We start from the raw sequence: 20,027 nt of genomic DNA, 5'->3' as shown, positions 1-20,027 counted from the left end.
TAGTTGTGTTCTGATGATGTCATCGGGGTTATCTAGTTGTGTTCTGATGATGTCATCGGGGTTATCTCGGCTCGGGCGTGGAGACAACAAACAATGACAGAGAGCCTGCGTTATGAAACTGGAGGTTTGTAGTTTGAAAGACTTTAGTGATTACAAGTAAGGAAGGGTAAGTACATTTTGAGGTACTTGTACCTTACTTGAGTAATTCCACAGTATTCTAATTTACGCTTACTACATTGTACTTTTTACTACACTAAGTTTATTTAGTTACTTTTCAGATTATTTAGATTATTGATGCAAACTATAATCGGCAAATAAATTAGGATCTATGAAGTAAACAGTATGTTAAAAGATACCCAGTAGTGTATAAAGTATAGAAACTAGATCCACCTTTACGCCTCATTAAAAGAATGCTGACACGAATGAATCAATACTTTAAATTCAAAAGATATATTATTCTGAAATGGACCTTACTGCGTAATGAGTACTTTTAGTTTTGGTATTTACATACTTCTGTACTTTTACTTACTGAAATGCAGGACCTTCACTTGTATTAGTAAAGATCTGAGTGCTTCTTTCATTACTGTATTGTGTGTGTGTGTGTGTGTGTGTGTGTGTGTGTGTGTGTGTGTGTGTGTGTGTGTGTGTGTGTGTGTAAGATAAGACTGGAACAGTACATTTACAGTCTGTGGTTTCATTGAATGTCTAGCGAGCTGAAGAGTCCGCGTTCACAGTGAAGTTGTGAGTTGAGGAACTTTGGAGACGCAGATGGCAGACATGGGGCATCTGGCCCGGCAGCAGAGATGTAGACAGATTGGACTCAATCCTGTTACATTGTGCCAGGACAGTAGTATGGGCCGAACTACTGCCATCTGTCTGGAGTTCAACTCTCACTGTGACTCAGCGCCTTGCTGACCACCGTGGGCAACTTACTTCTTAACGGAAACAGAGAAGAGAACTTTAGAGCAGACATATGGAGGGAAAACAGAAAGTCTTTCAACCCACCTCACAAAGATACACCCACGTAAACACACAATCAAATACAGCTGAAGGCAACATCTCTCAAACAGTAAGGCTGCACAACTGGACAACTAGTCTTGGAAAAAGCTCAGTAGATCACGTGTTGCTGAGTGCTTCCACCTCCACAAATATGATAAAACGGTACATTCATGGGCAAATATGTACCTGCAAGGATAGTGTTTGTCCTTATTACAGCAATTGCTCAGAATACCAAGGCCTCATGAGAAGTGGAATTCCAGGCATTCCTGGCAAAGTGTGATGTGTTTTCTCTGGAGATGCTCTGTCTCTGTCCACCGTCACTCCAGAGCTGTTCTTTGACTGAAGTGAGACGATGACTCCTCTCTTGTTTGTGGGTTGACTTTTCTTCACTTTATTTTGCTTGCAGATAATGTTACAGACACTTCTAGCAAGATTTTCCGATGACGTCAATGTGAATAGTTTGGCAGCACCTAGTGGTCGTTTTTGGTGCCAAACCAAATGCACAGCGTCACCTGAGCTCGCGTCTCAAAGCTCTTATTGCTGAAAATAAGTGGACTGCAGGAAGACATCACAAGGACACAGAGTTTAGATATTCTCATCTTTCTTTCTTTACTTTTAGTTTCTTACTTCCACATCTCTCGTTCTGCTTTGTTTCCTCTAAAGGAAGATACGTCTCCAGTGTCTCTTCTTTGAGGTGCTAAAGGTAAATCATAAAATCAGCACAAGCAGAGAGGACACTGTGCCCCTTTTCTTCTCAAAGACTTCTCATGTTTTTTCTGCGTCTGAATGTAAATCCTCTGGTGAGGGAGTTGTTTAATATTGCAGCACACGTGAATATTCTCAGGGCTCCCAGGCGATGCATGAAAACGAGTTGTTACAATAGACATCCATGCTACCAGGCCAAGAGCTTTAACTTTCACTTCATTCTTTTGGTTTCAATGGAATCAATCTTCTCATCAAATGTATGACAAGAAAGCATAGAAGCGTATTTCCCAAAATGTTGAAGTATTCCTTTAAGATTCAAGTATTTATGTCTCTGAGCAAAACTGTTCAGCAAATCTCTTTCAAAACAGAGATAGAAGCCGGCGCTTTGCTGTGCTTCTACACAAATTCCTCAGAACTGGATGGCCTCATGTTCACCGCAGAGAAAAGGACACAGACACACACACACACAGACACACACACACACACACACACACACACACACACTGCAGAGAAAGAGAGAGACACACACACTAAAGTGAGCCCAGACATTCTTTTGTCAGGGCTCTAGTGATAGCTAAATCCTGTGAGCCCTTCCTCTGTTTCTCAACTCCCTCTTTCTGGCAGACTGCTGACTCATGCTTTCTCCTCCTCCTCCTCCCCCCCTCTCTCTCCCCCACTCTCTCTCTCTCTCTCTCTCTCTCTCTCTCTCTCTGTTTAAAAATCCAGTCTGCAGCATTTTCCCTCAACTCCTCTTCTTTCTTACTTTTGCATTTCTTAGGATTTGCAATAGTTCAGCTGCATGTCCTCATCTTGTTGAGACGTCTGCATGTGTGTGCACTCGCGTAGACGATATTATCATAAGTGTATGTATCGTTTAAGCTCATGAATTGTGTGTGTTGGTGGGTTTGATGTGTGTAAGCAGACTTAATCACCCCTCCTGTGCAGTTTGTTTAGTGTTTGAAGAGTAATTGCCTCCTACTGAAGCTGGCTAAGTCTTTTAATGAGAGTCATGCTTGCCGGGCCCAAAGCTAGAGGCCCAGTATTCTATGGCTGAAGTTAGCACTCGCGTGGAAACCAGTATTGGAAAAGCTTCCTCTTGTCTTTTTGCCTTTTTTGCCAGTTATGAAATATTTACTTGGTTACCTTGAGAGTTTTTGCTGTGGTTTCACTATTTTTCCCAGAAGCACAGGTGATGGTGCGCTGTCAGCCGGTCGTGTGCCTGGTCTGCTGGAAATGGCAAAACAATGCTGTTTCCTGACAGCATTTTTGGGATACAGCATCCAGAAGTTAAAAGCAGGAGAAAATAGGAGACGTCTGGAGCACGGATTTGTGAAAATAAACAACAAGCCAGCCGAGGAAAGCATAGACTGTAATCTTGGATAACTGATAAGAAGCACATGTTCTTTATTGGCTTGAGTGGGGCTAGAACTGTTATAGCTATAAACAATAAGCTACTCGCTGGATTGCAAAGAAAATACAAAACCAAAATGAGCCCAAAGGACAGTCAACTAGAAGAAAGATCTGAGTGAAGGTGCATTTATCAAAAAGGGTAAAGTGACTCTTGTACTGTAGCTGTTTACAAGTTGAATTGGCTTCATGGGATAAAAGCAAACTTCCTTCTCTTTAAATAAAGAAAGTCTAGAATGTGTTCCTGATGAGCTTAAGTTACTGTGAGGAACTTTTAACATGTTATGAAACGGTCTCAATGTAATACTGATACCTCGATATGACCGACATACGTAAACAGGACCATCAACAAGAAGATTGGTTATATAGTTATTCTTAACGCTTGTCATCGCTGCCACCGGCTCCGATTCCACGCAAAATGAAATCCTGCAGGTTCACCAGAAACTTGATTTCAACACTACGTTATGAATGACTGCTGACACAATAACTTTAACTCACTCACTCCGGCAACAGTGACTCCTAAATAAACACCAAAATAACAAGTACCCGTGAAGATGCATAAATAAAATAAATGTCTTTTTGTCTTTACGTAATCCTGTAATTGCCTAAACATTTCATGGGACTATGATTTTCAGAACATGATTAGTAATGCCTTTGATTCTGATCTTTCATTGAGAGGCACCATCAGCAAAACTCAGGAGCTCATCTCCCACAAAGCAGCATGCATGCGTGTTAATAATGTCATAAGCCTGTACAAATGCTGGGAAAACACATATCTAAAATATATAATTGAAAATAACACCAGATTAATAACTCAGGCCAAACAACCTCGAGCTTCACGATGAAAACAAACTGCAGATTTGTGTGTGAACAGATAAAAACAATTCCATTCCGTTGATGAAGTGCAGACGTTGGTGCAGAGCCACAACACACGAGAGAGAGAGAGAGAGAGAGAGAGAGAGAGAGAGAGAGAGAGAGAGAGAGAGAGAGAGAGAGAGAGCATGGATGACAATGAGGGTACGTTTTTTGCGAGTGTCTGTGGGAGTTCTCGTTTCTCTGTGTTTGCTCTGCAGCTCACATGGCAAAGATCTATTTTTACACCTACACTCCCGCGCTCCAGAAACACTCACCCATGACATTTGTTTTCTTTCTGTTTCTTCCTCACATCGTCTTCTCATCGCACATCTCTTACTCTTCTCTCATCACCACCATCATCACCATCATCCCTAGGCAGGGACGTGCTACCATCACCTCCACAAAATGCTCTCAGGTCTTTCGAGTGTCGAATAGAATTGAAAAGAGCGGACAGATCAGGATCACAGCTGCCAGAAAGGAGTGACTCTCATTTCTCAGTCACTAGGAGACTTTAGCAGAGAGCTGCGCCCAGGGGTGCAAACTGTTGAAGATTTATTCAAATAAAATTTCGGTTCAAAGTAGACACCTTCGAAACTAAATTCACCCACAAGAACCAAGCCTCAGGAGGACTGCGGTTGACTGGTGTGCAGCAGTGAGGATGGAGCGATGGATGTATGGACAGAGAGTAAGATACTGTACTTGTTCAAAGGGAGGCGAAGTTAAGGTGAGGAGGAAGCTCCATACTGTGCTGACGCCCGTGGGAATTGTGATGGTATGTAAGGGTGCACACACTCACGGCATATACAGACAGTCACAGAGCCAGGGGCAGTGGCTTAGGGGGAAGTCGGATGGACCCCTCGTCTGCTAACAGGACCTCTTAAGCGCTTCTGCCATCAGCAGTCTGTTGCTTGCACAACAGCCTCTCCAGCCCTGCGAACCCAGAGTGTACACGTGACCACTAAGAGGGTTCCTTCTGGTTGAAGCGTGATTTCTCATTCCCTCTCTTCCTCTTTTTATCCCTCTTTTTCTCTCTCTCTCTCCGTCTCTCTCCTTCTTATCATCAAAGGGGTTTTTCCTTCACAGCAAAATAAGCCATTAAGATAACAGGCTCAGGGACAGCACTTCTACTGAGGATAGCAGCGTTTACTGCATATACTGTGAATGTGATCCTCTAACAACCTGCTAATGACTGAATATAAATGGAATGTTGGGGGTGAGGATGGATAGAGAGCATCTGGGGAGCTGCTGGAAAGAGAAGCTATACGCAGCAAGACAACACTGTATATATAATGTGTACATACTGAGGAAACAGCTGCCCACGCATCCAGCTGCACACACTCATGTTTGCAGAGGTGGAGATTTAAAGTGTCTAAAAAAAACAAAGAAGTACAATACACATTGTTAGGCTATATTCCTCTTCATGTATGCATTGACTGTGTCATAATGAAATGAAAAGCAAGAATTAAAAGTACAATTAATAATTGAATTCATTGGTTAAGAGTAAGGAACTGTCTGGGTGTCTATTATTATCTCTGCCAAGAGGATCATTCGATCAGTCGCATGTGTGCACTCGTCCTGTGAGTAAGTGAGTGTGCGCCTCTGTGTCTGTCCACAGCTAATCTGGCATTGTGCTGCAGCAAACTGCATAATGAGATCATCGACACTGGCCAGTTATGGCTGCCGACTCAAGTCTGATGAGTTTAATTTAGTTTTTGGCAAGATTGCATGACGTGCCTTATACGACAACTTTGAGCTGATTGCCTGCATTCATCGCTGCTTGTTTTGAAGTTTGAAGGTAAAGTGTTTTACGACGCCTCACATTCAATCAAATTCAATCACACGATACAGTCGTGGTAAATACAGACACACCTGGTGGAAATGTGCACTCAGTATGGTGCACATTTCTAATTGTATTTCTTTGTTTTATGTAGGAATTTGAAGTCTTCCATATTAAAATCAAATAGCATTATGATTTAGATGGTGTATTGAAATAAAGCTCAGGGAAGGCAAGTCCATCCATTTTCCCATCCATCTATCCTGGACATGTCCTTCCTCCCCTTAATCATTTTTGTTCAGCCTCCTCTCACACTTCCCCTCCTCTTTCCTCTACTCAAGCTGCATTTGCAATGCAGATCCTTTCTGACACAATGTCTGTTATTCTTCACGAACAGTATTTAAATAAGCGCGCTGTGGCAGATGGTTTCTTACTATTAGATCAACACAAATCAGCGCTAAAGAAGATGAAGTTCAAAGAGTGATGAAACCACCATCGATTTAGTGTTGCTATGGAGATTAGTTAGTCTGTGTGTGTGTGTGTGTGTGTGTGTGTGTGCTTCACCTGATGTTTTGGGTGTGTGGACTAAATCTGTCACTGTGGTCACAGCTTAGGGTCTATGTGCTCATGTTGATCCACTGGAAGGTGTTTAGAGGAAATATACTGTTTGTCAAGGAGAGGATGTAAAGATGTTCTCTCTCCCTCTCTTTCTCTCGCTCGCTCTCTCTCTTACACACACACACACACACACACTCACACACACTCACACACAAACACCACAAATCCATATTTTTCAAATGTGAAGCAGTGCAACACACTTTTTTTGTTGGGGGGGGGGGGGGGGGGGGACATGTGGAATTTGTGTGCACAGTCCATGCATCTCAATCTCTGCACATTAACTCCTGCTTGCATGAATATTGTTCAAGCATCACATGAGTCAGCTACCGACTGCACGTGCAGGGCGCACGGCATTGCCAGCGCGAGAGGAGGCACCGGAATAGTGCGCATGAACGAGAGTAAACACTGAGCACTTGGTAACTTAAAGTCATCATTTCCACAGCATTTGACTAAAGGACGAGTGATTACTGGAGCAATTAAAAGATCATCGACACTAATTTAATCGCTTGATGTCCAAAGCAACATATACTGTATTTAAAAGTAGCTCGTGCCACTGACTAACTAACACCAGGGAGGTGTGTTTGGGCACATTTCAGCACCGGACAGCTCTCTCCGATTCTGGTGCTCACAAGCGCGCTTCTGGCACGTGCGTCTGGATAGTGACCAGCCGGTGGAGGGCACGAGCAGAGAGCATGGCGGACTCCCCGCGGAATCCTGACCACCACGACTGCTGCTAACGCCGAGCCTCGAGAGATGAGCATACCGGAGTTCCTACTGGAAGTGTCCATTGTGGTGATAGCCGTTGTCTCGTTGTTGACAAACCTGTCAGTGCTGCTATGCTTCACCCAGAGCGCAGAGTTAAGATCTCACGTGCCAGGCATCTTCATCCTAAACCTCTCCTTTTCCAACATCCTCCTCACCATCATCAACATGCCAGCCACTTTTGTCGGAGTGGCCGAGAGCGCAAAGCCCTTCGGGGACCTGTTATGCCAAGCTATCAGTTTTGCTGAGACTTTTCTCACCGCTAACGCGATGTTGAGCATGGCCGCGCTGAGCCTGGACAGGTGGGTCGCGGTGGTGTTCCCCCTGAGTTACTCCAGCAAGATGCGCTACAGAGACGCTTTTCTGATCGTGGCGTACTCCTGGATGCACTCTCTCACCTTCGCTCTGACCCAGCTGCTCATGGACTGGGGAGGTTACAGCCACACTTACGCCTCGTGCACCGTTCACCTGGACGCGGAGAAGAGGTCGCAGCTGACCGCCTATGCGACCTTCACGGCGCTGTTCCACTGCGGCAGCTTTGCACTCTGCCTCCTCGTCCTGTGCTTCGCCTACCTGAAGGTTTTGAAAGTGGCCAGGTCCCACTGCAAGAGGATAGACGTCATTACAGTGCAGGCTCTGCTCCTGCTGGTTGATATCCCGCTCAGGTAAAGTATGAGAACTTTGAGTGAGCCCTTCATCCATTTTTGAAAAGCTCAACAGTCTGAGATGCTGTTACCTGTTTGACTTGTTTCAATGAGGACTTGACTTATTTTAGAATGCTGCACAGAACACATTTTTTTTTTTTTTATTGTTAGCAGTTATGTCAGACATACATTAATCTCTCTGTCTGTCTGTCTGTCAGTGTGAAGGAGAGGTGTCTAGCTGAGCAGAAGAAGAGGAGGCAGCGCGCGACTAACAAAATTTGCATCTTCATCGGCACCTTCATCCTCTGCTTTTCACCCTATGTTATAACAAGGTAAAGCTTGCTCTGTCTTTGTTTCACAGTGGCGGCTGGTCACTAGAGGGCGCTAGGGCGCCGCTCCACCTTGAGCCACAACAAATACAATAACATTAATAATAATAATAATAATAATAATAACTATACAAATTGTCAATATTTGTGTTTTTGAAATATGGAATCACCCAGTAATATGTGTAAAATATGATATCTGCGGTAAATATATGCTTTTCCTGCACGTCCTCTCCGCGTGTGCACGTCCTCTCCGCGTGTGCACGCCTCAGGGTACTTCTCAAGTCTCTTAATTGTCATTTCCTCGCTCCTCGATCCTCGCTTGAACCGGAAGTTGTTTCTGCGCCCAAAGCTCTAGTGTAGCTCTGAGGAGCGAGGACACACGAGAACAGACTTCCTGTCATTGTTCATCAAGACGGATCACAGATTAAACTCAAGCTTTATATTTGATTCGAACACCAGACAGGTTTGGCTAGCTGGATGACGTCATGCTAATAACTTATTTAGCTTTTTAAAACAACGGGGACAGATCCAGCACGGACAGTTAGGGAGTGAGGGACATGAAGCACCTGCTGAGACATGATGTATAGTTATAAATACATCATTATATATGTGTGTGTGTGTGTGTGTGTGTGTGTGTGTGTTAGTGTTTTATATTATAGTGAATACTATGATATGATATATATATTATTATATTATACTGAGACTGAAATAAGATGTCCTGACGTGTTTATCAAAGTGTTATTTTCTGCTTTTTTTCATGTTGGAATAAAGGTTAAATGTTTAACTGTAAAGTAGTAATACGTGTTTGATACCCTCATTTTTTGGCATTAAATCATTCTGGGATGTTTGCTGACATTGATCGGATGTGGCTCAGCCCTACAGAGAACATGTCCACCAGCTCCACTGTTCACAGGCTTTATGTCGGTTGGTTAACTTCCATGACTCATCTGATGCCTTTACAATAATGGCTTGGAGAAGTTCTACATTCCTGTAATTCCAATGTGTCTGTGATACAATTTATATTGATCGTCCTCTCAGTTTTACTGGTAAAACATCTGACTTACAGAGACAATATCCTGGAACAGGTCATTTACATTCTGGGGCCCTGAAATTTGACCTTAGTGAAGTTTAACATTCATTTTGTACAATCTGTGTTATTATACTTTGTTATTGTACAATATAAAGGAGTGCCTTACAGCCTCAAGTGAAGTTCACCCAACACCTCTCAGATTCAACCCAAATGCTTTTTTTCACATGAGAAAATAAGTCACAATTATGAAATAAGATCACATAATTATGTCATTTTATCGAATATTCGTGAGAGTTTATCATTTTCTTTTGAAGAGGCCCTGACTAAACAGAATGTTCTTTTTTTCCTTGTGTTCCTCCTGCAGGTTGGTTGAGTTGTTGCCCTCTGTGCACATCCCCCGCTACTGGGGCATGACCGCCAAATGTCTGTCCTATGCCAAAGCCTCCAGCGACCCGTTTGTCTACTGTCTGCTGCGGCAGCAGTACAGGAAGGTCCTAGTTAGTATCATCAGCCGGGTTGTAAGAAATAATCACTACATGCTGGCTGTCTACGGCGCGACCAGCACGCTGGACACCACAGACGAGAACTGCATTGCCAGAATCACCTGAGCTTGACGTGCAAGTATTTCAATGATTCAACACCTGCATCCCTCCTGCAGAAGTCCGGCTCTCTGAAAAGCAGCAGCCCTCCAGATGGAAGGGAGTCAGTGCCTTGCTCAAGGACATGTATGCAGGATGTATGCTCAATGAGAGCCCGCTGGCCTCTGATGTGTGCCAAAGGCCGCTTCAGCCTCTGCAGAATGCTGTTACTACAGGGCTTGTCAGTCCGCCTGCTACTTAGGCATTGCCGAGAACACACCTCATGAAACCCTGTATGTTCATTATCATCAATGCAAATGTGTGGTTGAAGAAACCTAAATTAGTCAGGAAGTGGTCTCCATGTTTCGGTGAAAGAACTTGGAAGAAATGTTCATTCTGATGACTGTTGAAGTTATTAAAGTTGTTGTTAATAAGGAACTTGTGTAACATGTAAAGTCTAAAAATAGGTGTGAGGATGTTATATCACTGCACAGATTGAAGAATAAAGTCCACTGCCACAGACACACGAGTCCACTAAATACAATACGATGCTGAAGGTAATTCAAATGATAGTGTTGTTGCAGTTCTTTGCAACTTTTTAGGCTTTTAACCCTTAATGCATGAGCAGTGACCAATTCAAACAAAGAGAGAGGGAGTCATCTGAAGGCTGACTGGCTTCAAAAGAAGAAGCAACAAAATCAAACAAAAGCCTAAAGACATGTGTTGGCATTTTTGTTATCCTTTAATCATCTGGTGACCCCTCACATCTATCTTTGGACCCTGTGGGTCCTGACCCCTACTTCGGGAAACCACTGATACATTCCTTTAACAGTCCTAATGCTAGATGAGAATTACAAGGATAAAGCAGCGAGGACATGAGGTTTAACGAGGTTTCACAGACTTGTGGAGCAGAGATCTATTCTGGCATTAAATTGGTGAAAAGGCTTAGTAGCTGTATTATGTCAAACAAACAGGCATGAACTTTCCAAACTCCCACCCCACAAGCCACGTTTCTTCCTCATGCCCCCCCTCTCTCTCCCCAACACACACACACACACACACACACGCACACACAGCTCTGTGCAGTGAAATATGATCGGAGCTCGCTCGTAACGCGCAGTAAACCGTAATCCTGGCGCGCCGCACTTTTCTCAGGTCAGGGATGCTCCTCCGCACAGACAAAGGAAGGAGGTTTCCGTGCTGTTCGTGGTAATTATCATCCAGCAACAGAGAACGGAGAAGTCTTCGCCTGAAACACACACTGCCACATCACACACCGCCGTTGCTGCGCTCCAACATGCATTTAGGACTTTTGCTGCTGTTTCTGTCCTTGTGGAGAAGTTGTTGGTGCGCCCCGCAGCAGACTTGTCATCCGGGAGACGAGGATTTAGGTAAAGTGACTTCAGCTTAAACCCAGTGTTTCATAGAGATACATGTTACTATACGACGCCAAAGCACGATGAGCGTAAAAATAACCTATAGGCCTGTTTGTGTGAGGAAGATGGGCGATTTAAGACGACTTCCGATGCTCCTAACCAATAACAAAATAGCTGATAGAGATGAGATGCAAACCCAACTTCACAACACCATGATTTACATATTAACACTTCTTAAAGTCTATATCCTCCAGTCTTTAACAACTTCATTCCTCACACAGTCAAAGTCTGCAGTAGACCTGAATAGTGTCGTTTAACCATCAGCCTCGTCATAAACAGTGATAAAGCAGAAGCCTTCCTTGGCTTGTCTCTTGCTTTTGAAGATGTCGCCTCCTAGCGTTTTATTCGTGACTTCCACGCTTCCTTACGTGTGTTGTGTGGCTTTGTGTTCTCTCACAGGAAGATGCAGCAACAACGTGTTGGGAGATAAACGTAGGTGGCTAATTCATTTCACGTATCGGGCCTTAAGATGAATCTAATGTAAAGATCAGATGTTGTGTGGCAGGTGCAGAAAGTGATCAGAGATGTGTAGAATAACATGTCAGGGTCCAGCCACTTAGACATTGGACTATGTGCCCTAAGATGAATTTCCAGGCCATGACTGGACCTTCAGGGCTGGAAAACCAAAGTGTTTAAAATACAAAGTGCCTGCAAGATGCAACAGGCCTCCTCTCCTCTCTGAGAGGAACAAACACAGCTGCAGCACTTGAGCTCAACCTGTGGGGGAGGATTTATGGAGCTTCAAAACTCCTAAATTGCATTGTTCCATTTCGAAACACCTGCTGCGTCTAGCGTTTAGTGTTTCTTTACTCTTAAAGATGTGACAGATACAGATCTTTCAGCACAAACCCTAAAACGATTTTGGCTATTTTGAAACCAACAACAATTAAAGAAAAGCTTTGCTTTACTCACACATCATTTTCACAAATAGTTACCAGCTTTCTTTGCCTTCTCTGTCCCACAGCGACCTGTACAGACCTGAACCTGGGCTATTGTAATGATATGGAGTACTCTAGGTGGGTGGTGTGCCAAATTGTGCCATGCAGCTAAAAACGAACCTTACATACATTTTAAGCAATTGCTGCCATTCCTCTGATGTCTTTACAAGCTCATTGTCGGCACCACGTGTAACACCTTGTGTTAAAATGCTGCCGCTCCAGAACCATATTTCCCAACATACTTGGCCACCGGAGTCGCCTGGACGCAGAGTCGGGGGCAGAGTACCTCTTGCTGAGCGTCATCCATGGCCTGCTCAACGGGGAGTGCTCCCCTGAGATACGCCTCCTCGGCTGCTCGGTTCTCGCCTCGCCCTGCCAGGACGACAAGATGATCAAACCCTGCCGCAGCACATGCGATACATTGAGGAGGGACTGTGCCCATGCCTTTGAAGCCATCGAAATGGCCTGGCCCTACTTCCTAGATTGTGACCGTTTCTTTGCCAGCAACGAGGAGGGCTGCTTTGACCCACTGGCAGGGCTGAAAGGTAAAGGTCACGCTGTTGTGTTGTACCGTTTGGACCAATTGCATCCTGTGAAACAAACAAAGCATCCCTCTCTCCTTTTCCAAATCCTGGCATCCCTTCTCCAGCCAGACAGGAGGTAGAAAGGTCCGGCCTTTCACCTGAAGAACCCAGCACCATCATCCAGTTCACATACACCTCCAACGCCCAGATGTACAGCTTGCTGAAGAGAACAGCAGCCAAGTGCTCCCAAATCTCTCATGTCTACAGTATTGGGCGCAGCACAGAAGGCAGAGATCTGCTGGTTATTGAGTTCAGCAACAACCCAGGACGTCACGAACTATGTGAGTACGGAAGAGCAGTGTAAATGAATTGTGTGATAACGTTCGTACAATATATGCAAATCGATAAAAAGAGTTGAAATATGAACTTGGTAGCAGTTTTAACATTGTTCAGCTCATTGTTGTGGTTTTTTTTATTCCATCTTACGGCTCTCATCGATCTTGTTTCCTGTTGCAGCAATTCAGCTGAAAAGCTCTGATAGATGCTGTACACTGCCTGCCCAACACCAAATACAGACAAAGACAGTTAGCTGGCGAACATAGCGGAGCATGTAGCTGCTTTAGAGACAGGTTCTACCCTCAGGCGTTGATGGAGACCAAAACAGAGCTAAAAGGAGAGTGACTATTGGATGTCCATTCATCAGATAGACACAAACACAACTCCAAATTAATGCTAATGTAGCTATGTGTCTGCTGGATGTGCAAATAGGCAACTTTCAAAAGGGATTATATGTCAGTATTGTGTTGACAGCTCGTTCTGCTGCCCCACTGTGGACATATCAATGAGTCCAGCTTTAACCGTCATCTTTCTGTCTGTGCTTCTGTCTGTGAAATGTAGTGGAGCCAGAGGTCAAGCTGGTAGCCAACATGCACGGCAACGAGGTGCTGGGCCGCCAGCTGCTGCTCTACCTGGCCCAGTACCTGTGTTCAGAGTACATTCTGGGGAACCAACGCATTCAGACCCTCATCAACACCACCCGGATCCATATTCTGGCCTCAATGAATCCAGATGGCTATGAGCTGGCTGCCTCAGAGGTAGAGGATAACAGAGACACGGAGCTCACCAACCAGGAAGTAAATATTGTGAGCAGAAAAAGAAAGACAAAGACAAACTGCCATTATCCGCTCTCTGTCTCATTGTCTGTTCAGTCCATCCGGCTGGAAGCGTGGAAGTGGAGGAATGAGGAACTCTGCTGATGTAGAGGCTTTTCACAGCGTTGTTGGTGGGTTGTGAAATGGGACACCATTGAGCAGCACCATGACAATGTTGGTTGTTCTTTTTCTGAACATAGAGGCTGTCAATTCAAAAATATCTAGAAAAAGTACCAAAGTCTGCTGGAGGATAAAGAACAGACTTTGTTCTCCTCTAAGACTGATAAAGATTCATTGTTAAGATTAGGCTACAAAATTGGTAAATTTCTTAATTTTGGTATTAAGATTGGACGTAGAGTACTCAAGCCTCCGACTTCCACCAATCACCCTGTTTTCCACTAACCAGAGGATTCAACACTCGTCCCCCGTTATTGTCCAAAGCCTGAGACAGTGGGACTACGTTGGCATCTCTTGAGCTTTTTATTACTCAACACTGACACAGCGTTTGGTCAAAGTGTTGTGTATTTATTCACCAATGCGTCAGGCCGTGTCACTGAGCCTCTCACAAGCTCTGCATGCTTATAGTAGGCATACAGTATGTACACTGACTCAAATGTGTGTCACAATCATTTGGGCTGATAATCCTGATCAGCTGTCCATGTATGCAATGTGCAATCTAAGATGCACTGCTAGCCTGATATCTTCAGAGACATACTACGCACAGCTTTACTCAGAGACACATTGTTTTATGCATGAGTCTTAACCATTCACAATATACACAGAGTGGAAACATTGAACGTGTGCAGCATATTGTACCTTCATTAATATGATCATATTTTGGATGTATTATGTGGGCCAAACTACTTTGAATGTATTCATATTGTGTACATTGCATGTGTTAAAGTTATTTTTCAATTATACTCATTTAAAGAGTAAATTGAAACATCAAACTGTTTGTATATGGCAACATAATCATATATGTTCATATATATGATCAACAGTTTGCATGGATATGAATTAAATGCATGTCCTGCTCATCTCTAAGATGTATGAATAATGGCTTCCTCTTGCTTCTGTGCTTCTCTTTCTCATGACGGATAAATGGTCTTGTCTAATTGTTAACAACAGAATTAATGGTGATAGTCTAACAGGTTCCTTCCTGTTCTTCTGACTAATATTCATGTAATTTGCTCAATATTTTCTTCATATACACACTGGTCCCACTAACGTCTACACATCATCACCCTCAATGATGTCACACTCTGTGACACCTTCTAATGCTCCTAGTTGTTTGAACCTAAATGTTTCAGGGTCACTTGTTGAACGGTTGGACCAATGGACGGACCAATGCCCAGAATATTGACCTCAACCGCAATTTTCCAGACCTCACCTCAATTTTCTACCGGAACCGCCGCAGCAGGCACTACCGCATCGACCACATCGCAATCCCTGACGCCTACTGGTTTGGCAAGGTAAGGCGATTGTTTTTATTGATCCGGACTATAGAGATCTTTTATCATTAGATACAGTATTTCTGCTTGGGTCCCAAATCAATTCAGTCCTTCCTTTGGGCTGTAGGTGGCACCAGAGACCTACGCAGTGATGAAGTGGATCAGGTCGCTGCCCTTCGTTCAGTCTGCCAGCCTCCACGGAGGGGATCTGGTGGTCTCCTATCCTTTCGACTTCTCTAAACACCCGCAGGAGGAGAGGATGCTCTCGCCCACTCCTGATGAACAGGTAGGGAGGAGGATGGATGTCTCAATTGATGGATTAATGGTTGCAGAAAAAGTGTTGTGCAGCTGGATTGTCATATTTCCTCTCACGCCGCACACACACACCATGCTCAGGTCCTCAAGCAGCTGGCTCGTACCTATGCAGACGCCCACGCCACCATGTCAAACAATGACACAGACAGGTGTGGAGCCTCCTTTTACCGAACTAGGGGCATCACCAACGGGGCATTGTGGTACAGTTTTGCTGGTGGTGAGATACACTTTTCAAACATATAATCACTTGTTTTTTTTATTCTCATTGCTTGTGAGGTACTCATTGTCCTCACGTCTCCACTTGCAGGTATGTCAGACTTCAACTATTTGCACACTAATTGTGTGGAGATCACTGTGGAGCTCGGCTGTGACAAATTCCCATCAGAGGCCGAGCTTTACCCAGAATGGAAGAGGAATAAGGAAGCTCTGCTCACTTATATGGAGTCTGTAAGTGTCTGTTAAACTGATGACCAGCTTGTATTCAAATGTGCAGATTTGTACAGTGCATTATTTAATTCAATTGATAGTGAATGGATGAATATTTGACAATCAAAGTGTGAAATGAGACACACATGAGACAGTTTTTAAAGACCAGAAAGGAATAAAGACTACACAGACATGCATGTAGGCCACATGAGCACTTGACCCAGGACTAAAGTACGAGGAAAATAATGTGTCTTTCCATCGTGCTCCCTGTCCCTGCACAGGTCCATCGAGGGTTAAAGGGAGTCGTTCAGGGTGTTGATGGAAATGGGATAAAAGGTGCAACTGTCTCTGTCAGAGGGATAAGAAAAGATGTCACCACAGGTAAACACAGTATATGATTACACATCAGTTGGTATAACTATTATTATTATTATTGTAGCCTTCAGGGAGTTAGTGATGATGGCTGTAAGGCATAATTCAAAAAGGTCACCTTTGATATTTAACAGTTTTAGTTTTTTGAAATATCTCAACAACTGTTGGATGGATTGCCATGAAACATCTGTGTCCCCCACAGGATGAATTGTAATAACTTTTGTTATTTCTTAACTTTTGCTTTAGCACCATAATCCAATCATTAAATTGTAACATGTCCAATACTTTGGTTTATGACTAAATACCTGCAAAACGAATGACCTTTCCCTCATCAGCCTCAGCTGTACACTGTGTTTAGTGCTAATTAGCTCATTTTGTTAGCATGCTAAGCACACAGCTTAAAGCACCGCTGTGGCCAAGTTCAGCCTCACAGAGCCGTGAGGCCCGTAGACTTGATTGTATGTTTGTTTCCCACACTTTGTTACTGTGCTCTCCTTTCATGCGTTGGACCCCTCTCTGACATATTGTCTGCATTGCCCTACAGCTGAAGATGGAGACTACTGGCGGCTACTGAATCCCGGTACTCACATCCTGACAGCCACAGCCAAGGGTTACTCCAGGGTCAGTAAGAGGGTGTATCTGCCTAACAACATGAACAAGGCTGGACGTGTCGACTTTGTCTTGGAGAAGGTTGGATTTTTCTCTTCATTATCTTGTTCAACCATTTCCATTCAAATATCCTTTTTTTAACATTTCTTTCTACCCATGCATGACTTAGTTCTAGTTGAGATTTATTTGACCAGATTTAGCTACCAGCTCATTTCCATCTGCAGTAATACAACTAATACATATACAAGTTCAAAATACAATACTAATTGGATGGTCCTCTATTATCCCTGCTCTCCATCCTCACCATTTCCCTTCCCTTGCATCCAGGTTCCCATAAAGCCCGATATCAACGACCATCTCTTCCCCACAGTAGACACATGGGAGCGATTCGACCCATACAACCAGTTTGAGCGCTACAGCGAGCCAGACGTAAGCGAGGGAGGGATAGAGCGGCATGAAAAACCATGGTGGTGGAACTACTTCTCCCAGTCTGGCATCTCACCTCCACACTGGCTGCTGCGAAGTGTCTAAACGCATTACAGGACAATAAAGATCCCAGCATACCACTAGACTGGTGATGGACGGTCCCACATCCAATCCCACTGGTGCTTTCAGAGGCTTCTATGTAGCAGGAGCTGTGACACTAAAATCGGCAGTAGGCCTACCTAAATAGGTTCCCGTGCTTTCTGGATGTGAATACGCATTTGTTCCACCAAGCAACAGATTTGATTCTGGCCTGTAAGCCAAGTTTTGGCCAATATTGCTTTGCAGCTTTTACTTGTTTAAGTAAAGATGTAACCACTGGGGTATAAAGGATGTATGGATGCCTCAATTGTGCAACTTTTAAAGATGTTCAGAGTCGAAAATAATTGTAGTTCTTTGCACTTATTTGAATATAGTGATACAATTGCATATGTGATGGCAGCTGCAAAAAGTGTCTTGTGCACATTTAAAAAAAATTGAGTTGGGTACAAATTTCATGCAGTTTTTATTATTATTACATTCCAACGCTTATGTTTTCGCCACAGTTAGTACATTATACAGGGCAAAAGTGCAACAGTCAACATTTTCTAGACCTTAAACTGCACCACATGTTGAGCACATTTAAACTTAGATTAGCAGCAATACTGTAGAACTTCTTGCTTTGTTTGTTATCCACAAGCATAAAATAATAAATGTTGAATATTTGTGGCATTTCTTCTTCCATTTATTTTAAATATTATTAAATTATTAAGTTATATCGTTTTTTAGAGTTTTCTGCTCGTTGTAGCATTTGACCACCAGAGGGCGCCAGAGGACATGTAATGACATATTGTGCAACTTCTTTAAAGTCATTGATGAGTAACGTTAATCTAATCAGTAATATATGGTAGCGGACGTCTTCACTCTTTACTCATTGATGAATTCATTCATTACTTCGAAGGCGCGCTGAGTCTTCTTTTTTTCAGACACACGTCATCAGGGTGATTTGGTTTAATGTGTTAACTCGTCTTTGCAGAACTTCGGTCTCACGTGAAGGATCGAAGTGTAAGTTCTCAAAAGTCACAAGAAAAGACAATTCTCTTTGAGGGTCAAGCCGCTCCTGCTAGCCTCGTTTTCAATCTTACGTTTGCGGAAGAACACTTTTTTTTCATAGAAAACGGACATATAGAGCAGCCTACGGAGCCCAGTGCGTGCTGTATCCTTGCGCCTTCAGGTGCGCGTGCACTGTCGTGACTGACACCAGTTTGTTTTTAGCGAACAAACAGCGAGTTGTTTTGTGAACAGGCTCTGCAGTTTAAAGAAGGTAATGTTACTGTTCGTCTCATGTTACCCGACCCCTCGAACGCGAGAGCACGAGGCCAACTTACTGAATTTAGTTTTCGTGTGAGTAAATGCAGCATGCAGGTTTTTGTTCGACAGAAAACAACTAACAAGTCTTTCCATCCGCAGTCAAACCAAAGGTATGCTACTCTTTCACAAAAGTACATTTATGAAGGCGGTTCGTCAGTGCGTCACATGTTAGTAGTCCAAAAACAAGCGCGAGCACTGAGCAGTGCAAACAGGCAGCAGTGAATCACACAGAATCAAATCTAGACTGTTCTATACCGACCTGGACCGACCAATCAGCACTGACGACCCGAGCCTGAAGTCATGCATGTAATGCACTTAAACACATTATACAGAGACAAGTGTTAAGCTACAAATAAGAGACATCGTGGGCATGTGCCCCATGAGTAGCGTAATGATAAAGACATACATAAAATGACTCCACTCGTCTGTAGTGTCTGTTTATTTAGGTCTATCCAGCTTCACCCACCTGCACCACCTCCTGCATCCTCCAGCTTACCCAGACTACCAGCCGGAGCAGAGGATGCACAGCAGTCTATCAATCATATCAGCTGGGACTGAATGGCGTGCAACCGCTCCTAACCTCAGTCCATCTGCTATCTGTTTCTAAAGCACACTGATCTGTGCTTGAACTAATGTAACTGTATTAAGCCAGAGCAGGATTCACATCCATAATCAATCCCATAATTAGCTGCACTATATGGAGGCCAGTCTATATTATGCAATGCATGCAGTTAACCAGGAAGCTGAAGCAGTTATTGACCCTGTAGACTGGTCAGATATATATAGTCATGCTGGTTTTATGATGTATTGAGCTTAATGCACGTCTGCAGGAGAGACATCCTCATTATGAGACGTCCAACACAGACACACCAGTGACTGTTACTTCATTAGTTCATTTGTGCTAATAGAAGTCAGCTGGATGTAAACATTAAATGTTATAAACTGTAGGTCTGTACACTCTTAGTTGATCTTAGACAACTGAGATTTCTTTTGTTGTTTAGTCATTTTTTATGCTTTTTCATGCTGAATGACTTATTTCTAAGAAACTTATGAGTATATTTCTTAACAGGATTTAAAGTGCTTCTGTGATGAAACTCAGTTTTACAGATCGTCCGTTAGATCAACTAGTCAATGAGTCGACTAAGAATGTCTTCGGTCGAGGGAAGCCCCATTTAAATGTTAACCATTTCATACATAAGCCATAATAATGTCTACATTGACTTTGAGTCACTAGATGTGTTTCCATATTATTTAAGACAAAGATTTTTTTT

At 43.5% G+C, this 20,027-nt stretch overlaps 2 protein-coding genes across 2 annotated transcripts; both read left to right on the top strand.

Moving 5' to 3' along the window:
* Positions 1-7,111: 7,111 nt before the first annotated feature.
* Positions 7,112-9,731, top strand: gpr78a (G protein-coupled receptor 78a). The gene is made up of 3 exons (XM_076090817.1): positions 7,112-7,785; positions 7,983-8,096; positions 9,488-9,731. The coding sequence occupies exons 1-3, from the start codon at positions 7,112-7,114 to the stop codon at positions 9,729-9,731; spliced, it is 1,032 nt and encodes a 343-aa protein (XP_075946932.1).
* A 1,267-nt stretch (positions 9,732-10,998) lies between these two features.
* cpz (carboxypeptidase Z) lies at positions 10,999-17,454 on the top strand. Its single transcript, XM_076090806.1, has 13 exons — positions 10,999-11,092; positions 11,537-11,569; positions 12,102-12,153; positions 12,298-12,620; positions 12,725-12,940; positions 13,497-13,732; positions 15,061-15,222; positions 15,329-15,487; positions 15,598-15,733; positions 15,824-15,963; positions 16,224-16,323; positions 16,859-17,004; positions 17,251-17,454. The coding sequence occupies exons 1-13, from the start codon at positions 10,999-11,001 to the stop codon at positions 17,452-17,454; spliced, it is 2,001 nt and encodes a 666-aa protein (XP_075946921.1).
* The last annotated feature ends 2,573 nt before the right edge of the window (positions 17,455-20,027 follow it).

This window comes from Anarhichas minor, unplaced genomic scaffold (assembly GCF_050575085.1).
Source record: "Anarhichas minor isolate MPS153535 unplaced genomic scaffold, ASM5057508v1 ptg000012l, whole genome shotgun sequence".
Taxonomy (NCBI): Eukaryota; Metazoa; Chordata; class Actinopteri; order Perciformes; family Anarhichadidae; genus Anarhichas; species Anarhichas minor.
Note: the sequence above shows the minus strand (reverse complement) of the source record. Positions and strands in the feature narration are given on the sequence as shown.

Excerpts from the sequence above, each read along its gene's own strand:
- gpr78a (XM_076090817.1), top strand. The coding sequence starts at position 7,112 with ATGAGCATACCGGAGTTCCTACTGGAAGTGTCCATTGTGGTGATAGCC. Across the intron at positions 7,786-7,982 it reads CTGGTTGATATCCCGCTCAG|TGTGAAGGAGAGGTGTCTAG; the intron begins GTAAAGTATGAG and ends TCTGTCTGTCAG. Across the intron at positions 8,097-9,487 it reads TCACCCTATGTTATAACAAG|GTTGGTTGAGTTGTTGCCCT; the intron begins GTAAAGCTTGCT and ends TTCCTCCTGCAG.
- cpz (XM_076090806.1), top strand. The coding sequence starts at position 10,999 with ATGCATTTAGGACTTTTGCTGCTGTTTCTGTCCTTGTGGAGAAGTTGT. Across the intron at positions 12,941-13,496 it reads CCCAGGACGTCACGAACTAT|TGGAGCCAGAGGTCAAGCTG; the intron begins GTGAGTACGGAA and ends TGTGAAATGTAG. Across the intron at positions 13,733-15,060 it reads CGGAGCTCACCAACCAGGAA|GGTCACTTGTTGAACGGTTG; the intron begins GTAAATATTGTG and ends TAAATGTTTCAG.